The following is a 26,850-nucleotide window of genomic DNA, read 5'->3' as shown; positions in this document are numbered from 1 at the left end:
GATTATTCTTGGTTGCATAAAAGAGGGTTGTCCCAAGGAGTTGGGTCTCGGCTCCAAAGAAAGAAGGCAGCCCTGACGATCTCGTTTGCCCAAAGGCAAAGTAGACTTCCTCAAGAGGGGTGAGCTGCCCACCCCTGGAGGTGACCAAACAGGATGGTGCCCACCTGTCAAGACTGCGGTAGATTCCTGCATTGGGTGAAACTGTGACTGTATGCTCTGTGAACTCTGAGCCCCTGGGGAATTATTCACCCTCTGGGGAGCCCAGGCAGACACAAGTGCCGTATCTGTGACCTGGACCCTGGGGTTCTTCTATGCCAAGCATGGGCAAGTCACTGACCCCTGTCTGTCTGTGAAAGGAGAGGGGGTGCCTCACCTCTCTAAACTATTACATTCTGAAGCCGTGATTACTGAAATTATTACATTCTGAAGCCGTGGTGGGGGTAGAATTATCCCGAGAGAAAAGGAAAAAAATAAACCCCAAAATATTTTCCCAGCTGCCATCTGAAAGCCTGGGACTTGAAGCACTTTGCAGTTGGAGATGTTCCTGCCCCCAGCCTGTGCTGAGAGGTGTTAGAGAGGGGCTGAGCCCCCAGGGGGCGGGTGCTGTGGAGCTGCTTCATAAACACCTCCTCAGGGTGCAGACCTCCCCCAGCCTGCAGGGGCACGCACCCCCCCTAGACACGCAACGTGTCGTCTTCTCTCCCGAGACTGGCTCCCAGCCGGACGTGAGGGCCGCCCACCAGGCTCTCCCAACGTGGCGTGCCGTTTTTCTCCCCACTGCTCTGAAGCGTACGCTTGTCTTGTGGTGCCAAAAGGGAGGCTTGTCCTCTGGTAACTTCGCCCCGTGACCCTTTCCTCCTCCAGAGTGGGCCATCCGGTCGGCGAGGTCCCAATTCCCAGCATCTCCCAAGTACCCTGGACACTGGCTCCATTTCCTGCCCCTCCCCAGACATTGGTTGAGCAACAGGCAGCTGCTGGGCCCCCCACATTCTGTGGCCCCAGCACATGTGTCAGGATGACGGGAGAGTAAGGGCACCTTTCTGGTTTGGGACAGTCTCGCCAGACTTTTTGATCCTTGCTGCTTGGGGAGGCAAATGTTTGGTATAGAAGCACACTGGGGAGGGGACGGCATGGTGAATTCCATCCTTTGCCTGGGTACCGTAAGTCCCGCTCATTCGTACTCATGCTGAGCAGGGTACTAGGCAAGAGAGTGGATTTAACCACAAAACATAGACAGGATCCATGCCATTGAGCGTACAGCCTAAGAGTAAGAAAAAATAGACACCGAACGTATCCCCTGGAGCAGTACTTCTCAGACTTGACGGCGCAGCGAGATCTTGATAAAACGCAGCAGGTCTGGGTGGGGCCTTCGGCCATGTGTGCAGGTGGTGCTGATGCTGCAGGTCCCCGGGTCATGGAGAGTAGCATGGGCTTATTAGCTACTTGAGAGCAGGCCAGAAGCAGTGCAGGGCCCTCTTTGGATGAACAGTGGTCAGGACGACAAGCTGGAACTTCCTGGGGGAACCCTGGGAGGTCTTTCTTTCTCCCTCACACTTCTGTCGGGCGGCCAGGGCTCTGGTGGCCTTTTCTCTCACCCAGTAGAGCTCTGGACAGGTGCCAGGGTGGGAACTGTTATGGGAAACTGTTCACAGAGAGGTGTCCTTGACTTGGGCTGAGATGATGGCCGTGCCCAAGGGGCCCGGGATGCTTTGCTCAGCAGCATCCTCTTGTGTTTGCAGACTGTGCTGGATGCAAGGAGGAGATCAAGCATGGCCAGTCGCTCCTGGCACTGGACAAGCAGTGGCACGTCAGCTGTTTCAAATGCCAGACCTGCAGCGTCATCCTCACCGGGGAGTACATCAGCAAGTGGGTCTCTCCCCGCTCTCGTGCAGCTTCCTGGGCCCCACACTCTGCCGGGCTGCCCCATCTGGCCCTTGCCCGAATCTCTCGGAGCATCTTCCTTCATCTCCATCCAGCTACCACATTTCAGCCACAAACAGCATCTCACCCACCCTTGAGCCTTCCCACTGTGCTTCCTTCGCCTGAGATACTCTTCTCCCTCCTTCACCTGCTCCTTCCCTGCCCTCCGGTCCCAGGTCCCACCCTCTCCTCAGAGGTGGCCTCTTACCACCTCCGGTCCCCCAGAGCTGGCTCTCCTAGTGCCTGTTTGTTTCCTTCATCCAAGCTAATAGCATTTGCAATTCTATATTTATCCATGTTGACTTTTCAATGATGGTAATAATACTAGTCACCATTTACTGCATTTTTTATTATGTACAAAAAACATACTTAACTGCTATATACGGATTATCACCTTAAACCCCATAACCACCCTCATGAGGTATTTATCCCCATTTTAAAAGCTGTGGAAACTGAGGCTTGGGGGAATAAGTAATTTGCTCCAGTGGCACTATTTAATGTCTGTCCTCGCCAGGGCGGGGACGGTTTTATTCACTGCTGCCTTTAGCACAGTGCCCAACATGGTCAGCGACGTAGCTGCTGAATGAGTGTAACCGAGAGGAAAGGAGGTGACTGATGGGCACCAGAGCTGTCAGGAGACAGGGCCCAGCTCCTAGTGACCTGCACACTGGAGCACTAGACAAACCCCTTCCTGCACGGCCGAGTGACCACGGTTACACTCAAGTGCCTAAAAGAAATGACGGCCACACCGCACAGCTTTGACACTTCCCCGGACACTTCCTAGGGACCACTCTGCCGGATGCCGGGACCTGGTGAGCCTGTAAAGTACAGCGTACACCGTTTCTGCTGTCAAGAAAATTATAGTCTAATAAGGGAGATAAGCTATATGCATAAGGAGTTATGACCCCGGGGATATGTGACAGGGAGCTCAAGAAAAGTGTCATTCCTTAAGACATTTCTGATCATGAGTGACAGAAAACCCAATCCAAACTCACTTAAAAGCAAAAATGGAAGCGTCTCTGACTCATAGGGATGGGAAGGCCAGAGGCATACTAGCTTCCAGCAGGTGAATCGGGGCTGAAAGAGATGCCATCGGCACCTTGGCAGTCTCTCTGTCAGCTGTCTTCCTCGGTGTTGAATTCATTCTCAAGCAGGGCCTCCCTCAGTGGGAAGATGACCACCAGCAACTCTCAGCTTTCTTTCTATCAGCTCAGCAAGCCCAGCAGACAGAGAGGCCTCTTTCCCAAGAACTCTAGCAAAAGTCCCACAGCTGCCTGTGACTTGATTGACCACCCTTGGGTCACACGCTCATTCCTGGCCAGTGACTGGCCAGGAGAATGTGACCCCTAGAGCCAGAGAGCGGCCCTCTGTGGCCCACAGTAAGTGCAAGCGGGGAGGGGTGGCGAGGGACTGCCACGGGCAGAGGGATGGATGCTGGCCAGACAGCACTGCTGCCTTTAGCACAGCGCCAACGTGGGCAACGACGCAGCTGTTGAATGAATTAGCCAAGAGGAAAGGAGGTGACTGATGGGCTTCAGTTAAAGTGACTGAGTTGTCAGGAGACAGGGCCCAGCTCCTAGTGGCCTGCACACTGCAGCACTAGACACGCCCCTTCCTGCTTGGCCGAGGGACCACGGTTACACTCAAGTGCCTAAAAGAAATGGAAGGTCCGAGTGAAGGGCTGGGAATCTTCGGGGAAAGGAGAGATCACTTCTAACAGGCAGGAAGCAGAATCTGGAATCTGTGAGAGCTTCATGAAAGATGGTGGTATTTGGGCTGAACCTCAGAAAGGGGGTAAAATTTGAAAATACAACGAAGGAAAGCTTCTAGGCAAGGGTAGGGAGGTGTGGGACACCTCCATCCCATGTGCTGGAGCTCAGGCGTGTGCTCAGGCGTGTGCACAGGTGCAGCAGGGCCCTAGGCTGCAGAGGTGGCCTGAGGTCGCATCACTGAGACCATAGTGAATGCCATATCGGGAGGATTTTAGCATGCTTGCCAAGTAACGAGTGCCCTGAGTGAGTCGCCAGCTAGTAGTCCTTGAGTCTGGGAGCCTCAGTCAGAATTCTCTGGGGGAGTAGGTTTGCTTAGAGCTCCTCTCATGGAGACCCAGCCTGGACTGCCCACACCTTGGGCCACTGCAGCCTGGCTCTGGGCTCTTCATCCGTCCCCCAGCCGGGTGGCAGGTGCTTTGAGGCACTGGTTCCGGAATTGCTGCCCAGGTGAGAAGCCCAGCCTGCATGACCTTGGCAAGACACTTCATTTCCTCAAGCCTCAGGTTCCTCATTTATAAAAATGGGGATAAGAAGATGAACCACCTCATAGGGTTGTGTTGTGTAAAGGCTCAGAGATCTGCGCTTCATACCTAATAAGTACCTAGTAAATATTAATTTTACTTTCTGCTTCTTTTATGAATTGTGTGTATTTCAAATTCCCCAAGGCCTCACCAACCCATGGGTCCAAATGAGATGATGTTGGCATTTGTACCCAAATTTTACTGGCTCATTGTCCCTACCGCCTGGCAAACGACTTTACCCCTGCAGAGTCACCCTCCCACACCCACAGAGTGTGGAAGGGTAGGAAGGGGCGGGGAGGCTTGTTTCATGGACCCACAAACAAGTCTCACCTCCCGACTGCCCCGCTGCCCAGGGTGGGCTCCCAGAAATCCCAGCATGGCAACAACTTGGAGCAATGACGTGCCTGTCCCTGAGGTCTTTCTGTGTGTGAGCCAGGTCTGTCACACCTAAAAGTGGGGGAAATGCTCCTCTCTCCTCACAGAGGTCATCGGCACTTCAGAGAGAGGTCATCAGATCTAGTTCTTAGAGCTACGCAGGGCCCGGAGCTAGACTAAATGCTCTAATGTCCCCAACTCTGTCCACATTGGCCCTGATAGAGGAGCCCCACGCGTCCTCCTTGGACACCCCGCTCGTCACACGGGGGTTCCTCTGCCTGCCAAGTGCTCCCTGCAGGCTGGCACTGTGCTGAGCCCTGGAACACACTGGAGCCATGTCCTTTCATCCTCACGAAAATCTGGATAAGAAACCAGACCGCCTGGGTACGAATCCAGCTCCAGGTCCCACGAGTCGGCTTTTCTCAGCCACACGATATGGGGACTGACAGTTCTGTTCATACGGGGCTGCCTTGAGGATCAAATAAAGTAATCTATGTAAAACACCATCAGAGGGCCTGCCGCACACCGAGCAATAAATGTCAGTGGCAGTTAGCGGTAGGGGGTAGTATAAAAATAATTAACAATCTTATTACTGCCTGATAAGTTATAAGCACTGGACAAAAATGGAGCACGGAGGAGGTGGTCGGGAAGGTTCCTGTTTACCTGCTCATCCAGGAGCACAGGCAGATGATTCTTTCACCACAGGGGAAATTTTTAATTAGAAGAGGAGCCCTTAAGGATACCAAAAAAAAAAAAAAAAAAATTGATCACATTGATTATCTCCTGGTTTTCCTGGAAGAGAAACTGGGAAGGGCTGGTAGGAGGAGGGTGAAGACTTCCTCCTTTAAGCCTTGGTAATGTGCCAAGAGAAAATAGTATCTATGCTAAATAAAATAATTCTTAATAAAATTTAAACATTTTTCAGAAGAGCCCTTTGGGGTAAAGGGAAGAGAGTGGGTCTAGAGAACCTGTCGGGAGGGCGAAGGAGAGTGAAAAGTGAACACCTGGCCAGCAGCAGCCCCGTGGCTCCTGGACATGCTCCCGGAGTTTGTGAACATGCAGACTCCTGGGCCCCCAGGGGTTCTCTGAATCCATAGATCTGAGGGGTGTCTGGGGAGTTTGCATTTTCTTTTCTTTATTGATTTTAGAGAGAGAGGAAGGGAAAGGGAGAGAGAGATAGAAACATCGATGAGAGAGAACATTGACTGGCCACCTCCTACATGCCCCCCACTGGGGATCTGGCCCACAATCTGGGCATGTGCCCTGACCGGGAACCAACCGAACCAGCGACCTCCTGGTGCATGGGTTGATGCTGAACCACTGAGCCACACCAGCTGGGCAGGGGGAGTTTGCATTTTTAACGAGCTCCCTCAGTGCTTCTAATCTTGGCTCAGTCCCCATAGGCTGCAGGTCCTGAAACCTCCACAGACCCCCCAACTTCCTCTTCCTGTGTGGATTTCCTCTTGCAGGGATGGCGTCCCGTACTGCGAATCTGACTACCACTCCCAGTTTGGCATTAAATGCGAGACATGTGACCGATACATCAGCGGCAGGGTCTTGGAGGTGAGTGGGTACAAGTAACTGTGAAGATGTTTAAGCAGAAAGGCCTGTGACTCCCAAAAGTCATCCCTGAGGACAGAGAAATTCACCCCCACCCCCGATTCTTCCGTAGCCTCCACTTCCCCTGCTTCCTCTGCCCCAGCTTAGTCCGCAACTTGACCTTAAGCAGATAACTTTGCCTCTCTGGGCACCCCAAAATGAGAAGCTAAACAAAATTATTTCTGGCTCAGAAATGCTGGGATGGGAATAGCAGTAATCTGTCAGACCCAGGTAGGTTACTAGTGAGTAACAATTATGATTTTCTTCCCAACCCTGCTAGAGGATGGAAGCCGTTTTTTATTTTTCAAGCATTTGGTAAATGTGCTGATTTAAGAACCAGCTTGCCTAGCAGCCTGCTCCCTAAGCCCTTCTCTGACTGGTCCATTGCCATGGCAACAGCTCTCCTCCACCTCTAGTGCAGTTTGCTCTGCCAGTGCGAGACAACCTGCAGCACCCTTGCTGGGCTCCTGCCTGAGCCCCTGCCCACTGGCCCTCTGGCCTTCCTTCCCACACTGGTGGGCGCAGGAAACCATCATGGCTTTGGAACCACCTACCTTGAGGAATTAGAAACAGGGAAGAGTTTGGTGTAAAGGAAACAACAATAGCCTAAAAGCAGGAACGGTTGGGCTCTACTGGTCACTCAGCGGCTAACTCACATTCAGATTGGGTGAGCATCTTCGCCTTCCTAGGCCTCCGTGTTCCTGTCTGACAGTGGCCGGGGATGGCACAGTGGGTCAGCTCTTGAGAGCAGAATCATTCATGCTAACAGGTCTGGCCAGGTGGTAGTGGTTGCCTGGAGTCAGCACTATGTTAAGAAGGATTCTGCAGCTACATCTGGGCTCAGCAGGAGAGAGGACCAGGAAAGGTTTTCAAAAGATTGTAAGGAGTCAGGGAGAACAAGATAAGCAAACGCACAGAGTTGATAAACTATTACACTTTTCCAGGGAGCATAGGAGTACAACGTGGAAGATAAGGCACGAAACAGGAGCACAGGCAGGTGCTGGGCCCGGGTTTCCGGGGCCCCGACACCAGGGTGAGGAGTTTGTAGGTAATTCACTCAGCAACGGGGGCTTGTGGGAAGACCAAGCACAAGTGAACTGCTTAGAGCTACCCCTCAGGGAGGATAACGGGATGTACATGGGCTAAATCGGAAGGAAAGAAACGGGAAGTGGGAAACCAGCGAGGAGGCCATGACCCTACAGGTAGCACTCAGAGGTATAGTGGCCGTGGAAAGGCCAACCAGCCTGTCCCTGAGACTAGGGAAGTCGAATTCCAGGAGTTTTGCAACGTGAGGCACCGGTAGACATGAAGACTGAAAGAGGAGAGGTCAACAGTTGTGCCAGAGTGTCAGGCCTGGGTGAGAGGAGTCCGATGTGCCCTTTGCAGAGATCGGGATGGCAGGAAAGAAGCTGATCGGGCCAGGTGCACGGTGAGTTCGTTTGGGACAGGTTGTGATTTACATTCCAGGTGGTTGCAGGAGGGCAGTCAGAAATGTGGATCAGAGCTCAGAGACAAAGTTCAGGCCTGGAGGGACCAACCTAAAAAGTAATAGCACCATGGGAGCCATCGGGATCTCAGAGAGAGCGAGCTGAAGGCAGTCGTGAGGGTTAGCCGCTCACAGGTGGCAGGAGGAGGCCAGGAGTTATCAGAGAAAGAGGGAGAGCAGCCGGGGTGGGGGAAGGTGGCGGCGGGGGAGGGGCCGTGGGAAGACTGACCTGCAGGGAAGATGGTTAGGTCAGTCCGCGTGCTGCTCAGGTTCTCCGAGCAGTTAAGGGCTGTGCGGGCTGAGAAAAGGCTGTGGGGCGCGGAGGAAGTCACCGGCAGGAGAGCCATTCTGGGGGTCTGCACAGTTGTGTGGGGGAGGCATCCAGCTTGTAGTGGGGTACACGGTCAGTGGGATGGGAGGTAAAGGAAAGCAGACATTTCTTTCAAGAAGGAAAATAAACTTTGATTACACACAGGGCTGCAAATGGGCATTTGTTCCAGCATTTCCACGCTGCTCTGAAATTGTGTCGATGGTGGCTGTCTCTCCCTGCCTGTTACTGTCTTTTAGTGTTTTGGGAGCCTCCTCTTCTCGGGAAGCTGTTGTGACTGCGTGTCAATTGATTCCATTTGTACAAGGCTCCATTAGCATCTTGGATATATTGATTTTTTTTTTTCTTAGAGCTGGAGCATCAAGACAGGTGGTGCTTTTCCAAGGTCACTTGTAGTATTTCTGGTAGAGATAGAGCAAAACCTAGGACTCCGGGCCCCTATATCCCATACCACTGCCCACAGCGCTCAGCCACTCGGGGGTCTTCAAATAACGTCATGTCATGAAAAATACATGGTTAGAGTGGAACAGACTCGGATTCCAATCTTACCTTAAGCAAGTCGCTGTCTCTGAGTCTTAGAGTCTTTATCTGTCAATGGAGACTACTACTGTTATTTAACTACTAATGGAACTATTTTTCTTGTCTATTAGAAAATATATATATTGACCTCTGCTCCTGGTTCCTGGCACAGGGTTCCAAGACCCTTGCAATTTCCTAAGTGATAAGAGCACTAGGAGCATCTTTTGTTACAATATTTGGTGTTTGACCTACCTCGATTCCTGGCTCAGAGTTCCTGAATCTCTTGGAATTTCCTGGGGGATGGGAGGGTCTTTTGTTCTAAAGAGGCGATTCTTGGTGGGCTCCTGGATGGGGGCCTGTCACCAGAAAGACTAAGCTATGATTAGACACTTGGAACTTTCAGCCTCATCCCATATCCTCCTGGAAGGAGAGAGGGTCTGGAGATCGAGCTAATCAGCATTAACTCAATGATTATGCCTATGTAACAAAGCCTCCAATATCCCAGAAGTCAGGGCACAGGGAGCTTCCGGTTGGTGAACACCTGGAGGCTCTGGGTGAGTGGAGCACCTCGAGAGGGCAGGGACCCCCCTCGCCTCTTTCCACGTGCCTTGCCCTTATGCATCTTTTCCATCTGGATGCTCTTCTGTATCCTTTATCACATCCTTTTATAGTAAATTGGTAAGCATAAGTGTCCCCCTGAGTTTTATGAGCCATTCCAGCAAATTATGAAACCCAAGTTAGGAGGTCATGAGAACCCCTATTTATAGCCAGTCAGTCAGAAGTACAGGTGACAGCCTGGGACTTGAGAATGGTATCCGAAGTGTGTGTTGATGGGAGGGTTAGGCTTGTGAGACTGAGCCCTTAATCTGTGGGCTCTGACTCTCTCTCCAGGTAGATAGTGTCAGACTTGAGTTAAATCATAGGACACCCAGCGGATGTCACAGAGAATTGCTTGGTGGAGGGAAAAAACTCACACATCTGGCAGAAGCACTATGAATGGGGTAGTAGTATGAGAGTAAAGGAGACATATAGTGTGTTTTCCTTTATAGTTAGTCAGGACATTTTTGGTTGCAAGTGCAGAAACTATACTCAAATGGCTCAGGCCAAAAAGGAAATTTATCAGTTGCCATAATAAAAAGCCCAGGAGTAGTTATGGCTTCGGGCATAGCTGGATTCTGCACTCAAACAAATGCATCTGGAATATCTGGCCATCTTGGCTTCACTTTCTTGTGCATTGGCTCTGCTCTCAGGAAGGCTCTCTTTCATGATGGGGAGTTGGACACCAGTGCCTCCAGGCTTATATCCTTCCTATCAGCCAGCATCCCCAATGGAAGGAGAGCTTCTCTGTTCTAATAGCTCCACAAACATCCTGGGGCTGCATCTTACTAGACAATCTCAGCCTCATCTTGAACCAGTATCTGGGACCAGAGTTGGAACACACTTACTGGTGGTGTCAGTCCCACTTAACTTAACCACATGGGCTGACATGGGGATGGGAAGTCCCACCCAGGAAAGGCTTGATGCTATTTCTGGAAGCAGGAGGAAGGATGTTGGCCAGGCAAAAACAACAGTTACCCACTACAGGACCCAATACATTGCCAGGTACACAATAGGCACATAATTAGATTCCGTTTCCCCTTCCCATCCCCTCCCCAGGCCACCCCAGGATCTCTTCCCCAGTGACAGAGCTGAGTATGCTGAGCGCCAGTCACACTCCTTCCTTCCTAGTCTATGTCCCAGCCAAGGAGAACCACAAACCCGGTGCCCTCGTGCTGCCTTTCCTAACCTTGTGTGCGGTTCAGAGTCCTCTCCAGTATGGCCTGTTTTTCAGGTGCTAAATCTTCGCCATGTTTCTTCACTGTTTTCATGACTTCAGTTTGTTAACAGAGTATCTCATCTTATCTCACTAACTTGGTTTCCCTTAGGCTGGTGCCAGCTGCTCTGGCAGCCTCCTCCCTCCCTCCTTCCTCCCTCCCTCCCTCCCTCCTCCCTCCCTCCCTCCCTCCCTCCAGTTGTTTTCAACACCATCCATGGCCAGGGTGCTGAAATGGGCACGAAGCCTCTTTGAGCTGGGGCTGGGTGGTGGAGCATGACATTTAGGAAGGTGCCAGGCTTCAGTTTTGCCAACATGCTGTTGCCACCCTGGAAAACAGGTCTATAATTCAAGTGAAAAAGAGACATAAAGTAGGAAGAGGCTACTGACTACCCCGATACCTCGTGGTATGGGAGAACCAGCGCCCCAGTGTCTCAGCCTGGGAAAAGAACATGCTCCTTCCAATGTTTGAGCAGTTTCCTTTGATGGTGATAAAGACATTTTATCTTTGGCGGGAGCCACACAAACAGCCCAGACTAAAACAAGAAATAGGGAAGGGTTTTTGTTGTTTTGGTAATCGGTCCTTTTCACATTCTCGCTGTTTTTAGACTAAATCAGGTATTTCCAGTATAGGCAAGCCTATGCCCAAACTCTCCCCCCAAAAAAGGTTTGGAAATAGGCCTTCAGCATTATGCAATTACAATTTTTGAATTGGAAGGAACTCATTTGCGTGAGACCGAGTGATGGCTTGGGGGTTAGGGAGGTGCTTTAACAACCCCTCCCAATATCCATCAATTTTCTCCAGAAATGTCCCCCCAAAATATCTTGCCCCAACATGTAAAATATATGTTCAAAACAAGCCCCACCTTCTGCCCAACCACTGCACCAAGTTCCTCCCATGTGGAAACCCAGGAGCTGCCACGGAAGGGCCCCGGCCCATCAGGTCCTCTTGGCTGGGACCGTAGTGTGAGCTGTCAGTGTGGTCATGAGTGCTGGGCTGGGGACTAGCCCTCACGAGTCCAGCTCCAGCCCCGCTACTGGCTTCAGTGATGACACCAGAGTCACGGCCTTCTATGAAGCCAGTTCTGCAGCTGCTGGTCATTCTTGTTTTCCCTTTAAATAATGGTAGAGAGAGAGAGTGGGAATAGGGAAAGGGGCTCCCCCAAGGCCAGACTGGGGTGAGCTGGGGTAGGCACCCAGGCACACCAATCATGGGAGTGGCTTGGGGGTCAGAGGCTCACCAGCAGGCCCTGGCTTTGCGGGTTCCTTTTTTTGTCCACTGTGTACTAAAAGTCTGTCCTGCCACTCTCAATATTTGTCGTTGTGAACCTCGTGTACTCTTTCTTAACCAATACCTTATTTTATTTTCTTTATTGATATTTAGAGAGAGAGAAAGGGAGAGAGAGAGAGAGAGAGAAACATCGATGAGAGAGAATATCGATTGGCCGCCTCCTGCGTGCCCCCCACTGGGGATCGGGCCCACAACCTGGGCATGTGCCCTGACCGGAATCGAACTGGCGACCTCTTGGAGCATGGATCAATGCTCAACCACTGAGCCACACCGGCCGGGCTCCTAACCAATGCTTTAAATTGTCTTTAAGTCGGCTCACTTACATATAAGAAAACTTACATAACATAATAGGAAAGCCAGGGTCACTTGCCATATTGCTCTTAATCAAAAAATAAATATAGTTCTAGCTAGATTCTATTGCTCGTGGAGGCTCCAAGTCTTACACCTGTTCTCTTTAAAAGGTAGGATAGTAAGTTTGGGGTAGATGTTAAAGGTGTACTGCACCAAACTGGTACTCTCCTTGGGGAAAAAAAAATCAGAAATTGATAGAAATTTGAAAAGGAGATCACTTTTTCCCATTGATCCAATGTTATTAAAGCTGGGCCCATGTACCACGTGGCCCTAGCGGTGAGGACCCCATTCTCGGGGGAATGCTGGGGTGTCCTCAAAGCAAGATTGTTTCCTCATCTGGGAATGAGGTGGGACTGGTAGCCTTCAAAGGGCCCTTCTTCTGCAAGAATAGAAGTGTGGGTATCGAGAGAAGTCCCCTGAACTGCTCTGAGGGACCCATGCTGTGAAATTACCAGGCTTCCTGGATGGACCTTTAGGTGGTTCTGGACCCCCTGGGTGAACTCCCATCCAACCTCAGGGCCATAAAGAGGCCCACAAGACTAACGTGTCCAGGAAATGTTCAAACCCAACCTGCCCCACCGGACAACAGCCCCAGGTCTGACCTGTTTCTCCTTTTCACGTCCCCAGGCAGGAGGGAAGCACTACCACCCAACATGTGCCAGATGTGTACGCTGCCACCAGATGTTCACCGAAGGGGAGGAGATGTACCTCACAGGTAAGCACATCTCACCCTCTGTAAGGCATTCCGATCCACTCATGACTGGAAAGGAGATACAATCTCCTGTTATTTCAGTGTTATCTTTGCTTTTGGCTTATCCTCAAATTTGCAATTAATTCGCCCCCCTCTGCTTGGTTCGGGAAAGTTGCCGGTGTGGCTAATGAGAAGTGACATGTAAGCTGCCTCCCATCCCTGTGCGCCTCCACCCGCTGCTTGGCTGGCCTGCTTCCCTGGCAGTGCTCTGAGCAGACTCCCTGGCTCTGCCTGGCGGTGGGGTGGAGCCGCACAAGGCCAAGGGTCAGAAAGCCTCAGAGGGATGCCTGAGCTGCAGTGTCTGCGGCATCACCGCCTCTACCCATCTCCTCTCCTGCCCTTCTCCCCACATGGCAGAGTATCACACCAGGCTGCTGCCCGGTCTCCCCACACTCTCAGGATGCACAGAAAGGAATGAGAGGGAACCAGCAGTCTCTCAGAAGCAAATCAGGGCTGTTTTCCCTCCACCCCTTCCCAGGGTCCAGGCCTCTGGTTCCAGAATCCTTGCAACAGTCTCCTCATCAGTCTCCGGGCTCTGCTCAGTCCTCCATCCTCTGCCCAGTCCATGATCCGAGGACGTCACAGTGTCCTCAGCACAGCCCTGTTAGGAGGTCTGTGGGGCCCTCCTTACCCACCAGTGTAACTTGGCATTTAGGACTCTCTCCTGAGGTCTCAAACTGCCTGTCTAACCTCCATTCAACAGCTATTTCTTGAGGCCCTAACATGTGCAGGCTCTGCCCTGGGGTTCATAGTGAGTTCCAACCACAGCACTACCCACGCTGCCCTACAATCCAGTGGAGAAGGATCGTAGTCCATAATCACATAAATAACTGTCAACCAGGATCAATGTTATGAGGGGGAGAAGTATGGGACCATGAGAACACATAACGGAGTGGGGAGGGGTGTCAGGGAGGGTTCCCAGAGGAAGAGGTGGGAGCTGGGATCTGAAGGGTAGGTGGGTGGGTGTTAACTGGGCAAAGAGGGGAGGGAGGGGGTACACCAAACTGAGGGAACAGAATCTGCAGGCTCTGAGGTGGGTAAAGAAATGGCAAGTATTGGCAACCTAGGGGAGCCGGCATGGCCAGGTGCAGAGGTGGGTGGGCAGGAGTGGGCCACACCTGTCCTTGTGGCTAGGATGATGTTCAACCCCTCAGCTGAACTCATGGCCCTCATGCCTCCAGGTGTTGTTTGTAGACCTCGTCTTCAATAAGAACACTTGTCTCCCCGTACCCTCCATTGAAACTCCCATCATTCTAGGCCCAGTTTAGTCACTACCCACTTCATAAACCCCCCAGATGTCCCTGACCCCACTCTCAACTTAACATACTCCCTCTTCCCTGAGTCCCACATCCCTTTGTCTACACCTGGTCCCCTCCAGCTTGCATTCAAGTCTTGGCCTCCGTGACAGCCCTTACCCCTGACATCGGCCCCACAAGTACTCACTCTGCAGGAAACCACTGTTGGCTGAGCGGCCTTGACTAGCCATCCCCAGATGTGCGAACAGCTGCCTTAGACAGCAGTGAGGCCCTTCCTTCCGGTCTCCTTACAGTGCAGACCTAAGGCCAGGGAGGCAGTTACACCAAGTGTGCCTTCCTGAGCTTGTCATAGCCACAAAAGGCGTCCAGGAGTCCCTGCAAGGTGAAATGAGTCCCTTTGCCTAGAGCAGGGTTTCTCAGCCATGGCACCACTGACATTTTGAGCCAGATAATTCTTTGGTATGGGCACTGTCCTGTGCATTGCAGGATATTTAGTAGCATCCCTGGCCTCTACTGACAAGATCCCAGTAACATACCCCTTTCCCATTGTGACAACCAAAAATATCTCAGACATTGCTAAGTGTGCCCTGGAGTCAAAATTGTCCTTGGTTAAGGACCACAGGCCTAGAGCTATTCAACAGAATCTCTTACCATTGTGCGAATGCTGGAGCAGAAATCCCTGTGTTGGATTGAGCTAGGTGGTCATTTCTAAGATGCGATGACTCTACAACTACTTACTTATATGTACAGTCACACAGGTGTAGAGGTGACAGGGCCCCGAGGTCCCTCGAGACTGTAAAGTAACAACGCCCATTCTATAGATGGGAAAAGTGAGGCCCAGAGAGAGGAACAGATTTGCATGTGAACCAGAACATGCAGGGGCAGAACAGGAATGGCCTTAGAACTCCCACTCCAGGGCTTTCTGTATCTCACCTGGGACCCAGGTCCTGCCTGCTTACTCAGGTCCCTGCAAGGACTAGACCTCCCTCTTCCCATGAGCTTTGGTCCCTCGGTGCCTGGGTCCCTGAGTGGTCCCTGCTGCAGGACCCTGTGGTATGTGCTAGGATGCCCACCTGAGTCTCCACAAACTGGATGATGTTTTCATGGAGCCTGATCACCTTGAAAATCTGGACTTGGCACTTGGTTTGAAAATCTGTTGCATGGTATTCCTCTCCCCCTTCCCTGGCGAACACATTTCCTGGCGTTGAAACTGCCCTTACATTCACATCTGTAGAGAGTCAACATCTTGACCTTCCTACCTGAATCCCCAATCCTAATCTTTCCCCATTTGGTGCTTTCAATCCTGGCCCGACTGCTGCCTAAGCTTTGACCTTGAGTGAGTCTCTTCACTCTCTGAGCCTCGGTTGCCTAGCCTGTCAAAGTGGCTTTAACAGTCCCTCCATAGAGAGGTATGCTAAGTTTCTGACATGTGGCGACCTCTTCATTCATTCAACAACCATCGATTGAACATCACCTGTGTGCCTGGGACTGTCCTAACTGGAGATGTGGCAGTGAACAAGTCAGACAAGGTCCCTGCACTCATGGAGTGCCCGTCCTCACGTATCAGTATCTGCTAAGCCCTGTTTCTCACCAGACCTTCACAGAGTACTGGAAGAGTTCAGTGATGAAGTGAATAGCTTTGTGATCACGAGAGAGAATGTACCACCGAACCCAGGGTGCAAATGCCTCCAGGAGGCAGGAGATATTCTTGGGTGATAAAGAAAGGCCTGTCGCCATCCTCCTTAATTATCCCCATCCCTACACCCCTGGCTCCGGGGAGAGTGGGAGTAATTGCAGGGCCTTCAGGGACCTGCCTTGAGAAGATGCTGAGTGATCTTGGAATGAGGGGGACCAGGCCATCTGATGCTAGACTCATGCTGACTTGGGCTGTGGGCGTTTGGGGAGAGTGTCAGCCACTGGGGGGTGGTTCTGCTATTACTGAGAGCTGGGCCTGTGATTGCCTTGGACACCCTCCCTGGGTGGGGGCACCAGAACCTGAAATTATATTCCCCAGAAATAGCAAGAAAACTGTCCTCCCAGGCACAGAAGTGGTGAGAACCGGCTTAGATCCAGGACTCCTGGGTTCAAGGGTCAGCACTTGCGCTGAGAGACTATTACCTTAAGAAGTGACTTCTTGCCCTGGCCGGTTTGGCTCAGCGGTTAGAGCATCGGCCTGCGGTCCTGAGAGACCCAGGTTCGGTTCCCGCTAAGGGCACGTACCTCGGTTGCAGTTTGTCCCCGGCCCTGGTTGGGTTGTGCGGGTGGCAGCCACTCGATGTGTTCCTTTCACATCGATGTTTCTCTCTCTCTCTGTTCCTCTCTCTCCCTCCCACTCTACCTGAACAAAAAATGGAAAAATGTCCTCGGATGAGGATAAAAAAACAACAACAACAAAAAAAAAAAAGAAGTGACTTCTTTCTCTGGGTCTCTTCCTTCACCTACAAAATGAGGATAGTCACACTGTCTTTCATTCATGCTGAGGCTATGCTATGGTGGCAGGCTCTCTGTGATGTGCTGGGTGCTCAGAGATGAACAAGGCAGGTGTACCTGCTTCCGGGGTGGAGTGTACTGTCAGGAAGGGGAGACAGACTTTACTCAAACAGAAGTGCAAATATTCAACGACGAGCTGTGATGCGTGCTGTGAAGAGGGAACTGGGGAACAATGGAGTAGGTTTTAAGGCTCCTGATCCAGTCAAGATCTTGAAAGCGAGTAGGAGGTGGGAGGGTGGAGAGGGGAAGGAAGACTGTGGAAGCAGAAAGAACAGCAGGTGCAAAGGCCCACCGTGGGAGGAAGCACTGCATAGTGGAGAAACTGAGGCAGGCCCACATGCCCAGTGCTCTGAGAACAAGCATACACCACGAAGTCCTCCTGAGTATTCAGGATGGATGTGAGGTGCCAGGTGCCCTGCAGGGCAGCACACAGGACAGACGGTGTTAGGAAGCCTGCAAAGTGCACAAACCCTACCTTGTCAGTTCCCTGGACACAGAGTGCATGGTGCTGGCAACCAGGCCCGGGCAGTCCTTTCGGTCCATTTATTTGTGTTGTAGTTGCTGTGTGTGGCTTTCTGACGGGCTCTGCTTGGGGAAGGTCTGATATCTGTCTGGATGAGGGCTTCCGAGGCCCCAGGAGACAAGAGCAAGTTTTTCTTTTATTTAAATTTTATTTAAATTCTGTTGTGCATTCAGTCTTTTAACTGTTTTTGTCAAGATGCCAAATTTCTCATCTGTTTGCTATCCAAACCCTTCACTGGGGCTTCACCAGGGAATTAGGTCACTGATTTTGTGCAGCAAGATATTAGCCACTATGCTGCAGGTTCAATGTCAGGCAAAACGTACATTGAAGTTACAAAGGTTCCAGTGGCTGGGCCCATGGGACTTTTTCTAAATCCAAAATGTGGCTCATGAGATTTCGCTCTTGTTCTAAATGTGCCTATACCAGATAGACTTTCTTTTTCTCCTTCTGTCTATACTAACACACACCCCCTCCCCCCGTTCTGAGGACCTAAGATGGAATAATACTGGAAACAGGAGTTCAGCTGCACATTGTTAAACAGGTCCCTGTTATCATTTGTATATTTAATTAAACCCACCAGGCAGGATGGCATTTATGAAATCCTAGGACAAACCCTGCTATGCTGAGGAAAATGTGATAACAAAGTCTAGGTCCTGATAATAATGATAATAGTAATAGATAAATAAAATACCATCAGCTGATATTTGTTGAACACTTAGTATGTGCCACACACTGGGTTTTTAATGCAACATCCCATTTCAGCATCACAACCCAAAGAACCAAAAATCATTAATATCTGCATTTTAGAGAATAAGAAAGCTTAGAAAGGTTGTCCCTGGGCCAAGGTTGGCTAGCCTGTTTTGCTAGGGTTCATTGAAGTCAGTTTTCTTTCATTTCCTATTAGAATTCTTAACCTGTGGTTCACAGTTGGCCTCCTGAATGCGATGAATCCCCTGAAATTACTTGCTGAAGTTTGCCTGTAGGTGTTTCCTTTAAGGAGAGGGCCGGTAGCTTTCATCAAATTTCCAGGTGTCCATGGCCCAGAATGAAGTGAAGGGTCTTAGTTCTCTGTTAATGCAAATCCAAAACGGTGCCCTGAGAGACTTCTTTGATAATTACACCAAACCCTTCTCTTGTATAACTGAGTCTATTTCAGATCGCCTTTTTCCTTTAGTTCAGATAATACAAGGGCCTGGAACCAGGAAGTGTGTCTTTCTCGCACAGTTGGATTGGCATTTAGCTGAGGCCTCAATGTCCTCTGACCAGGGCCACAGAAGAGGTTCACTGAGCTAGTAGGTGTCCAGGAGAGGTGTCGCCCATTGTTATGGGTTATGGAATGCCAGCCCTCAGTCCTAACCTACGCATCTCGTCGAGTCTCACTTTAAGAGGGCACTAACGTGATATTGGTTGCTATAATTGAGTAGTTTAGCATTATTATTTTAAATTGGATCTCTCTACTGACAGCTTAGGTTGTAGGAGTTATGCTTTAAAACTTTAAATCTTATGTTTTCCCAATCCTGCTACATAATTTTAGACTCTTCAAACATATCTTGCTACTGTGCTAGATTAATATTTTCTAAAGTCTGACTCTACTAAGCATATTTTATTTTAAATAGAGTACATTTTAAATTTTGATGAGCTGCCGTATTTATTTTTTTTTAATTTTTAGGGTTACCAAACATCTTGAATCCTATAGATATTTAGCGTAGTAGTTTTATGTTTATATTTTAAAGTCTGTTTCCAACTTGCTCCTCTCAAGTGGCCACAGACTCAAGACAATGTGACCATTTTCTCACCAGTTACATGTCACATCCACTTCACCAGCCAATTTGTCCATGTTGATCGAAATTAGGTCCAGAGTAGCAATTTCCCTGGTTGCTTCCTCTATTTTCTGGGAAACAAAATTGCCTGCCGGGCAAGTCAAGAACTTGTCAGATACTCGTGTTTTAGCTCAATGAGATGTTTTATTAGTCTGGACTTTTTAGGTGGCAGAAACCCAACTCAAATGACATTAGGCAGAAGAGGGCTGAACAGCTCACATAACTGAGAAGCACCAAGGAGCAGCACAGCTGGGTGGAGAGGCCCGCGGGTGTCAGCAGGTGGTTCTTCTCCCTGCTGCTTTCTGTGTGTGGCCTCCAGCTCTCCTGCCCCAGACTGGCTGCCTCCGTGCGGGGGAAGGAGAGCGTGGCCAGCCCCTGGCCACACGGGTGCAGAGGCACAGTGTTCCCTGCAAGGTTCAACAGAGAAGCTCCGGAGAGACTCCAAGAAGCCTGACTTTGGTCGCATGCCCACACCTGGGCCAGGGCAAGGAGACAGTGATTGGCAGATGGGCAAGACATCTAAGCTCCCTAAACCCCAATTTGCACATCTAAGAACAGGGATAACCGTAGGCCACACCTGACCGAGCTGTTTGAGGATTAAAGGGGTGAATCCACAGCCAAGGTTTAGCACAGAGCCGGCACCACCAGTTCTGCAGGTCTGAGCTCCTGAGAAACACCCAGTCAGGTAGAAATGGCCATTCCCCACCATGCCAAGTACTGGAAATGCTGGCTTTTGTCACTATTATCACTGCTGTTGATTACACTCAGCACAGGGCTCAGCATATGTGCTTGTAAGTGTTATCATTAGTACTTATCATGATTATTTTTATTATCATATTAATTTTCATTATTATTTTTTAGTTAAGTACTATTGTTATAAAGTATATAGCATAGGGGCTGGCACAGACACTCTCTAAATATTTGGTATAATAATAACAGTAAGAATAATAAGAATACTTAGTGTCTGACACATACTAAGCACTCAACACATTTTAATTACTGTCCTGTTATTTTCAGCAATTATTATTTCCTATGAGTTACTCGGTACTGCCCTTCTCTCCACGTTCCACTTCATATGCTCCATGGTAACCAGCTTCATGGCAGCTGAGCAGGTTTGCCCCTCAACCTCTTTAGTAAGCTGCAAGCCTACTTGATCACGTCAGCTCCGGGCAAGCTGGTCCGAGGTGCCCTTGTCCCCGAGCACAGGCCCGGCCTCCCAGAGGGCACGCTGGCAGCCACTTCAGGTTTCTGCTTAGTGACTCCACCTGCACAGCCATCTCTCTGCACCCAGGCCCAGCTCCAGGAGTAGGAGAGCAAACACCACCCACCCCCTGCAAGTCTTTCCCTACTGCTTTCCCCTTACCCAAGCTGGGTCCTGGCAGATTTTTTTTTCTTTTTGGATAGGGAGGGAAAATAATAATAATAACAAAAAGAACTAACACTTACATAGTGCCTTCTCAAAGGCAGATGCTGTTCTAAGTGCTATGCATGTACAGTGGCCCCCTCTTAGCTGTGAAGGGATATGTTTCAAGATGCCCTGTGGATGTTTGAAACCTCTATATGCCATGTTTTTTCCTGTACATATGGACCTGTGTAAAATTCACGTAACATAAACTTAGTGTTAGAGTGTACAGTTCAGTGACACTTAGTGCATCCACAGTGCTGTGCGACCACCACCCCTGTCCAGTTCCAAAATGTTTCATCACCCCAAAAGGAAAACTGTACCCACTAAGCAGTTGCTCCTCATATCCTTTCCCCCTGACCTCTGGCAACCACCAATCTGCTTTCTGTTTCTATAGCTTTACCTCTTTTGGACATTTCATATAGATGGAATTATATAACATGTGGCCTTTCGTGCCTGGCTTCTTTCACTTAGCGTAGTGTTTTCTACGCTAAGGAACGTCAATGCTTCGCTCCTTTCTTATGGCTGAATAACATTCCATGCTATGGATACACCACACTTGTTTATCCGGGCAGGGATTCTAAAAGAGCCATTCCAAGGGCCTAACAAGTCTGCTGCCAACATAAAGGCAGAACTCAAAAATCTCACCCTATTATAGTCAAGAGAAATTCAGAGAAGAAACCTGCTATAAGAGAACAGGCCGGCTAGGATCAGAAGCTGAAAACTCAACAACCTGCTGTAACTGCGTAGATGAGTGAGAAGGGCTGGGAGGCAGGGGCAGGGAGGGTCAGTGGCCACCTGCCGGGCCTTAGAGCATTCATATTCAAAACTACTTAAGAAAACGCTGTGCTGTCCAAACAGAACCTTCCATGGGCCAGCTTCAGACACTGTTCTATTTGTAATCCCAGCTGAGCATTCTGGAAAACAATGGCACCAGCTCCTTTTGGCATAAAATATCCACTAATGCAAAAATAATAATAATAAAAGAGTTGGCAAATTGAATTCCAAAGTCCAACAGAGAGGTGAAGTGGGTTCCCAAACATTAAATAAGTCCCAAATGTTACAGGTACTACAACCAGTCAGATAAGACTGAGTGCTGACTCTGCTGTGGATTAAAGACAGCCTTAATACCTGGCCCAGGGATGGTTTTAGAGAATTAGACCTCTAGCTCTGATTCAGCTGACAGAGAAATTACTAATCCTTCATTTCCATAACCTTTCAGGAGGTTTTAACTGTAGGATTTGGAATTGTGGGTGACAGTCCCAGAGGATGAAAGGGTGACTCGTGGAACCGAGAGTCAAACAAGCAAAAAATGTTGAATTTTTACAAGAAGTTAGAGTCCTGTCTTGTAAAATTGGTTTCTTTATCCCGTGACATTCCAGGGGAACGGATTTGGAGTGTTAACCAGTGTTTAGCCCTGTGGTTCTCCAGTTTACCGTCATAAATCACCTGGGGAGCTTGTTAAAATCACAGATTCCAGGGCCCCACCTCCAGGAAACTGACTTCAGGGGCTCTCCTGAGGGCCCAGGGAATCTGCATTTTACCAGGCTGCTGGACAGGTGGTCCAAAAGTCACACTTGGATAAACCCCAATCTAGTGACCCCAATCTAAGTTTATTGCTCAATCTGAAATTGTACCTGTTGAATCAGAGTCTAGATTCTACCACTTGTCCAAATCGCTGAGCCTGCTTAGAGAATTCAACTGGCCTAAAATAGAATACATGTTTCTTTTGTTTATTCATTCACTCAGTGAGTATTAATTAAGGATCGGCTGTCCCTGCAGGTATATCTGTAGATAAGACAGATATGACTCTCGCTTCTTATAGAACTTATATTCTAGTCAAGATCATTGGATAGGGGTAAATTATTTTTCCATTCAGAGAAGCCTTTTAAGATGGAAACATAAAATCTCCATGGTTGGGAGGGATAGTAAATGTTCATTAGTGTCACTACCACATGATGCATCTCAACAATACTCCATGTGTGCTTTAATACTTCCAGAGACAGGAAGCTCACTTGTAGAAGGAGCCCATTCAAACTTCAGACATTAAAATTTCCTTCCCTGGAACTTTTGCCCTTGGTCCTTGTTCTCCTTTATAAGACATGATGAACAAATTAATCTCTCTTCCCACAGAAAAGCATTAAAATATTCAAAACATTTTTTCACCCTTCTATTATGGTTACCATCATCCTCTGGGTACCTATCACTGTGTCTTTTTTTTTTTTTTTTAATACAAAGGTAGATGGAATATTATGCAGCTGTAAAAAAGAAAGACCTCTTACCCTTTAAGACGACATGGAGGGACCTGGAAAGCATTGTGCTAAGTGAAATAAGCCAGCCTGGAAAGCATTGGGCTAAGTGAAATAAGCCAGTTAGAGAAAAGACGAATATCACATGATCTCACTTATTTGTGGAATATAATAGACAAAATAAACTGACCAGCAAAATAGATCCAGAGACATGGAAGTAGGGAACAGACTGACAAGCCTCAGAGGGAAGGGAGGTGGGGGGAGGAGAGAGATAAACCAAAAAACTTACATTCATATATGCATAACAGATGGACACAGACAACAGTATGTTGAAGGCAGGGGGTGGGGACAGGATTGGGGAGGAAGGTGTCAATGGGGTAAAAAGGAGGGACATCTGTAATATTTTCAACAATAAAGATAATTTTTTTAAAAAAATACAAATGTAGATCCAACCCGTCATTTTCTTATTAAACCAGTCTATTTCTTTATTAAACTCACATAAGCCAGGTACTGTTTTAGGCTCTGGGAATAAAGCCTAGAAGAGAATAACCTCCCTTCACTGTAGATGTTGCCTTTCTATCAATGTCACATTGTAAAGCTATTGACTAAAGGCAAAAGTTCAACAGACTATAATTTTATAAGGTCTTCATGAACAAATCATCTTTTCTTACCCTCATTTATCTAAGTTTATTGCTATCTACCAACAAATTCCTCCCCTCTTTAATTTAAATGACATTCTGCCAACTCCCAAATGTCTTTTTTTTTTCTTTCCATTTTCAGTTATATTTTCTTTCTCCCTTTGATTCACCCCTCACATCTCATAAACCTGCTTCCCTGTGTGCAGAGTGCTGAAGCCATTTGTGGCTCCGCTTTATTTCAGAACAGACATGTCAGTGGCATGGAGAGAACATCTTATCTGATGCCCTCCCTTTACATGTGATTTCCCCGCGTGACAACTTATGCCTGACCTTTTACCTTGCCTTTACCTCTTATGCTTAATCTCGTGACCTTAGACATCTGTGTCTACCTCATCCATTTCCTACAGTGACCTGTAACATATGCTTCCTGCCAGAGCCTCAGTGGTAAACAACTCCTGGTAGATTCAGCAGCAACTCAAAGAGGACCCGGAAATGCTCTCTCTAACTCCCCAAAGCAAGGATCCCCACCCACCACTTGGTGGTGGACACACCCTGAGGTTTCTGGATCAAGCCACAGACCCAGAGTCCCCCTACTGGGCTCTGAGAGCCACTGCACTTTACATAGAAGGAATTCAACTTGTGTTGAATCATTAGGGAACACCCAAGAACATCAGCAAACAAGAATCTAAAATCCCTATTCTGCAAATGACAAAATGGTCCTAGAATTAGAGTTTTGGAGATGAAAATAATTCAAGACCATCCAGATCCCACCTCATCATATTATTCAGATGAAGAAACTGGTTCCCATAAAGAGGAGGTGTTAGGGCTGAGCAGAAACAAGAACCCAGGGCCCCTTATTTCAGGCCCATCCTCTCTTTATCACACTTTTGGGTCTGATTTTTCAACCTTAAACCAATCTGCTGTCACTTAGCCAGTATTCCAGTCCTGGGGTTCCAGGCAATAAACCCTAATGGTGAGTATATCCTAAAAACAAAGGCAGACGAACAAATGCCATCTGGGTGCTCAGGAATCCAGCCATTTGCTGGCTCCTTTCCTTTTAGAGCTGGTTGCAAGAGGAATGGCACCAGTGGGATAATATGTTCCTATTTTTTTCTTCTAATCCAGGACATCTGTCCCTTCTTTGGGGAATGTGTAATATTTAGGGCTCCTTCTCAACATGTGACCAGCCACCTGTTGCTCATGCCTTTCCAAATTGGCCTCTCAGTCTGAGGTTGGCCAACTGGCTCCCCACCCACAATTAAATGCAATATACTAAATTTGAAGAGTCTGGAGTCTCTCTGGAATTAGCAGGTCAAGGCACTGCTCTTAAGCAGGATATACATCACAGCACTTCCCCTTAAATGTGATAGCTCTAGTAGACTGTCATGGGTCTTTGAAGAGAAAGGAAGGCTGGAGTTCACAACAGTCTGTCACTTCATTTCACCTCCACTGACATTCATTCACTCAGCATACATTTATTGACCACCTGCTATGTGTCACTCACTGCCAATCATCCACTCATCTATTCACCCCACAAACATGTATGGAGACTCCGCTGAGAGCAAAGTTCCATGCTGGATGCCATGGGAGATCCAGCAATGAATAAAGCCCAGCTCCTGCCCAGAGGAGCTCCTAATTGAGTTGGGGTGCTAAATCCACAAGCTACTGGGATTTAAGGCCATATGTGCTGAGAGAGACACAAAGAACTATGGATCACAGAGGAGAGAGAAGTCACTCTGAGCTGGCAGGTAAGAAAGTTTGCAAGAAGCTGTCCTGTGAAGCTGGACCTTGAGGAATGGGTAGGATTTGGAGGGGCAGAAAGAATGTGTGGCTGGTTGAATCCATACAGCAGCAGAGAGCCAGGAACGGCAGAGGTCTTCCTGGCTGCTGTGTAGGGCGCATATGCTGTTGAGGGAGTGAATGGAGGTGGGGGAGGGAGAGACTCCAACGTTGGTAGGTGTGAAAAGTCTGAGCCGTTGTTATTTTCCTGGCCTCCTAGGTTCTGAGGTTTGGCACCCAATCTGCAAACAGGCAGCCCGGGCAGAGAAGAAGTTAAAGGTAAGCAAGCCCAGCTAACCTGTCACAGGTTGTGAGCACTAGGTTTTAGTAGAAAGGCATTTCTTAGTGTGCACGCTCCCAAATGTGCGTGTGTACCCTTGGATTTCCACAATGGAAACACCTACCTCATGGGGCTTTTGGCAGGATTAAGACATTGGGTGTGAGAGCACTTTGAAAACTGTATGGCAGTGTCTTGATGTGAGTTTTTAAGTGTTTCTGGGGTGAGGCTATACCCTAACCATTGCTAACCAAGATGGCAGCCTCTCTGAGGTACCCCAGCCTAAGGCCATTTATTAATGATAATAGTTAATATTGTCACAGGGATTGAGAGTTTGCAAAGGATCTTCACAGGTACTATCTGATTTGATTTCTTTAACCCCTTGGGGCAGGTGGGGCAAGGGATTTTATCTTTGCTTTGCTTGTAAGAAGACCAAGGTCTAAAGAGGGCAATGCTCTGCCCACAATAATGCAGGCAGGCAGAAGCAGAGCAGCCTCCAGGCCCATGCTGGACCAGCTGAGGTCCTGCGTCCCTCAGATACTGTGAATCGGGGTTCTTGATCCAAGACCTGCGGGGAGGGGCCCAGTTCCTGGGTCCTTGATGCAGTGGGGCAGATCCCTGGCCTGTGTGTTGGGGGATACTCAATAATCTCCAAGATGCCCCTACACTCTGGCCCTCAGATAGCAACCTAGTCCCTTGGGACTGTATTAAAAGTTACTGCTAGAGTCTCAGCTAAAAACACGTGTACAGTTTCTGACCAGCTAATGAAATGTTGTCTCCTTTGCCATCTCATCCATCTAACGTAAGTTTGGGGAAAGAGAGGCTTTATTGATGTATAATTTTTTAGAGCCATGAGGTGTTCTGTTTTTTTGTTTTGTTTTTTTTCTGTTTCTTCCAAGGCCTCTCTCTTTTGTAAGAAAACCTAATCGTCTTTTTCTACCCCGGTTTCCTCCTCTTTGGTGGCATTTCTCAAACTGCACTCATCCTTCTACAGCCCTGATGCTTGTTACCATATGTGTGAGCCACCTGTATCGTTATATACTCAATATTTTATTTTTCTTTAAATCAACTCACTACGTTTTACTTAGCTAAACTTATTTTAAAATAAAACTTAAATCACCAAGTGGAAAACCAGTATTACTTGCTAGAAATAGAAGGTAACCATAAAATAAATTCTATAAAAATGGAATAATGCTTAAGAATGCATCTTGGAAACTGGCTAGATCATGTTGCCTGCACTCTCTTTGTTAAAAGGGGGGGCATTGGGGGGAATAAGCAATTGTCAAAACAGTTGTTAAAATGTATTAGAACCAAATTAAGACTTCCTTCTTGATCTGAGAGGTTTAAAATAGAATTTTACATTTTACTTTCCCACTCTAGGACCCTGTATTGTCAAATGTTCTACCAAAATTTATCTCCCCAGAGCCACACTAGTTCACAGTCCACAGTTTGGGAAACACTGCTCTGTAGCCCCACATAGAATGCTTTAAACTATAGGTGAGAGATCTGAATGGGAATTTAGCAATCCCTAAAACCAACCCCTTCATTTTACAGATCAGGAGGAATTCAAGATCCCTAAAATCACGTGGTTCATTAGAGGTCCTTGGTTCCCAGTCCGTTTACTTTTTAACTGCACCACGTTGCCACTCTCTGAGGTGCACTGAGGTTGACACAGTGTTGTTCTGCTAAG

General features: G+C 48.6%; 1 protein-coding gene across 10 annotated transcripts in view; it reads left to right on the top strand.

Moving 5' to 3' along the window:
* Positions 1-26,850, top strand: part of ABLIM3 (actin binding LIM protein family member 3) — a 102,267-nt gene that overhangs the window by 51,615 nt on the left and 23,802 nt on the right. For all 10 annotated transcript variants that reach the window (XM_036239690.1, XM_036239684.1, XM_036239682.1 and 7 more), the window contains exons 6-9: positions 1,740-1,866; positions 6,058-6,151; positions 12,603-12,690; positions 25,104-25,162. In XM_036239690.1, coding sequence (XP_036095583.1) covers positions 1,740-1,866; positions 6,058-6,151; positions 12,603-12,690; positions 25,104-25,162 — 368 coding nt within the window. The remainder of the gene's footprint in view (positions 1-1,739; positions 1,867-6,057; positions 6,152-12,602; positions 12,691-25,103; positions 25,163-26,850) is intronic.

Source organism: Molossus molossus, unplaced genomic scaffold, assembly GCF_014108415.1.
Source record: "Molossus molossus isolate mMolMol1 unplaced genomic scaffold, mMolMol1.p scaffold_m16_p_4, whole genome shotgun sequence".
NCBI classification, from domain to species: Eukaryota; Metazoa; Chordata; class Mammalia; order Chiroptera; family Molossidae; genus Molossus; species Molossus molossus.
The sequence above is the reverse complement of the archived record's forward strand: the minus strand, read 5'-3'. Positions and strand labels throughout refer to the sequence as shown.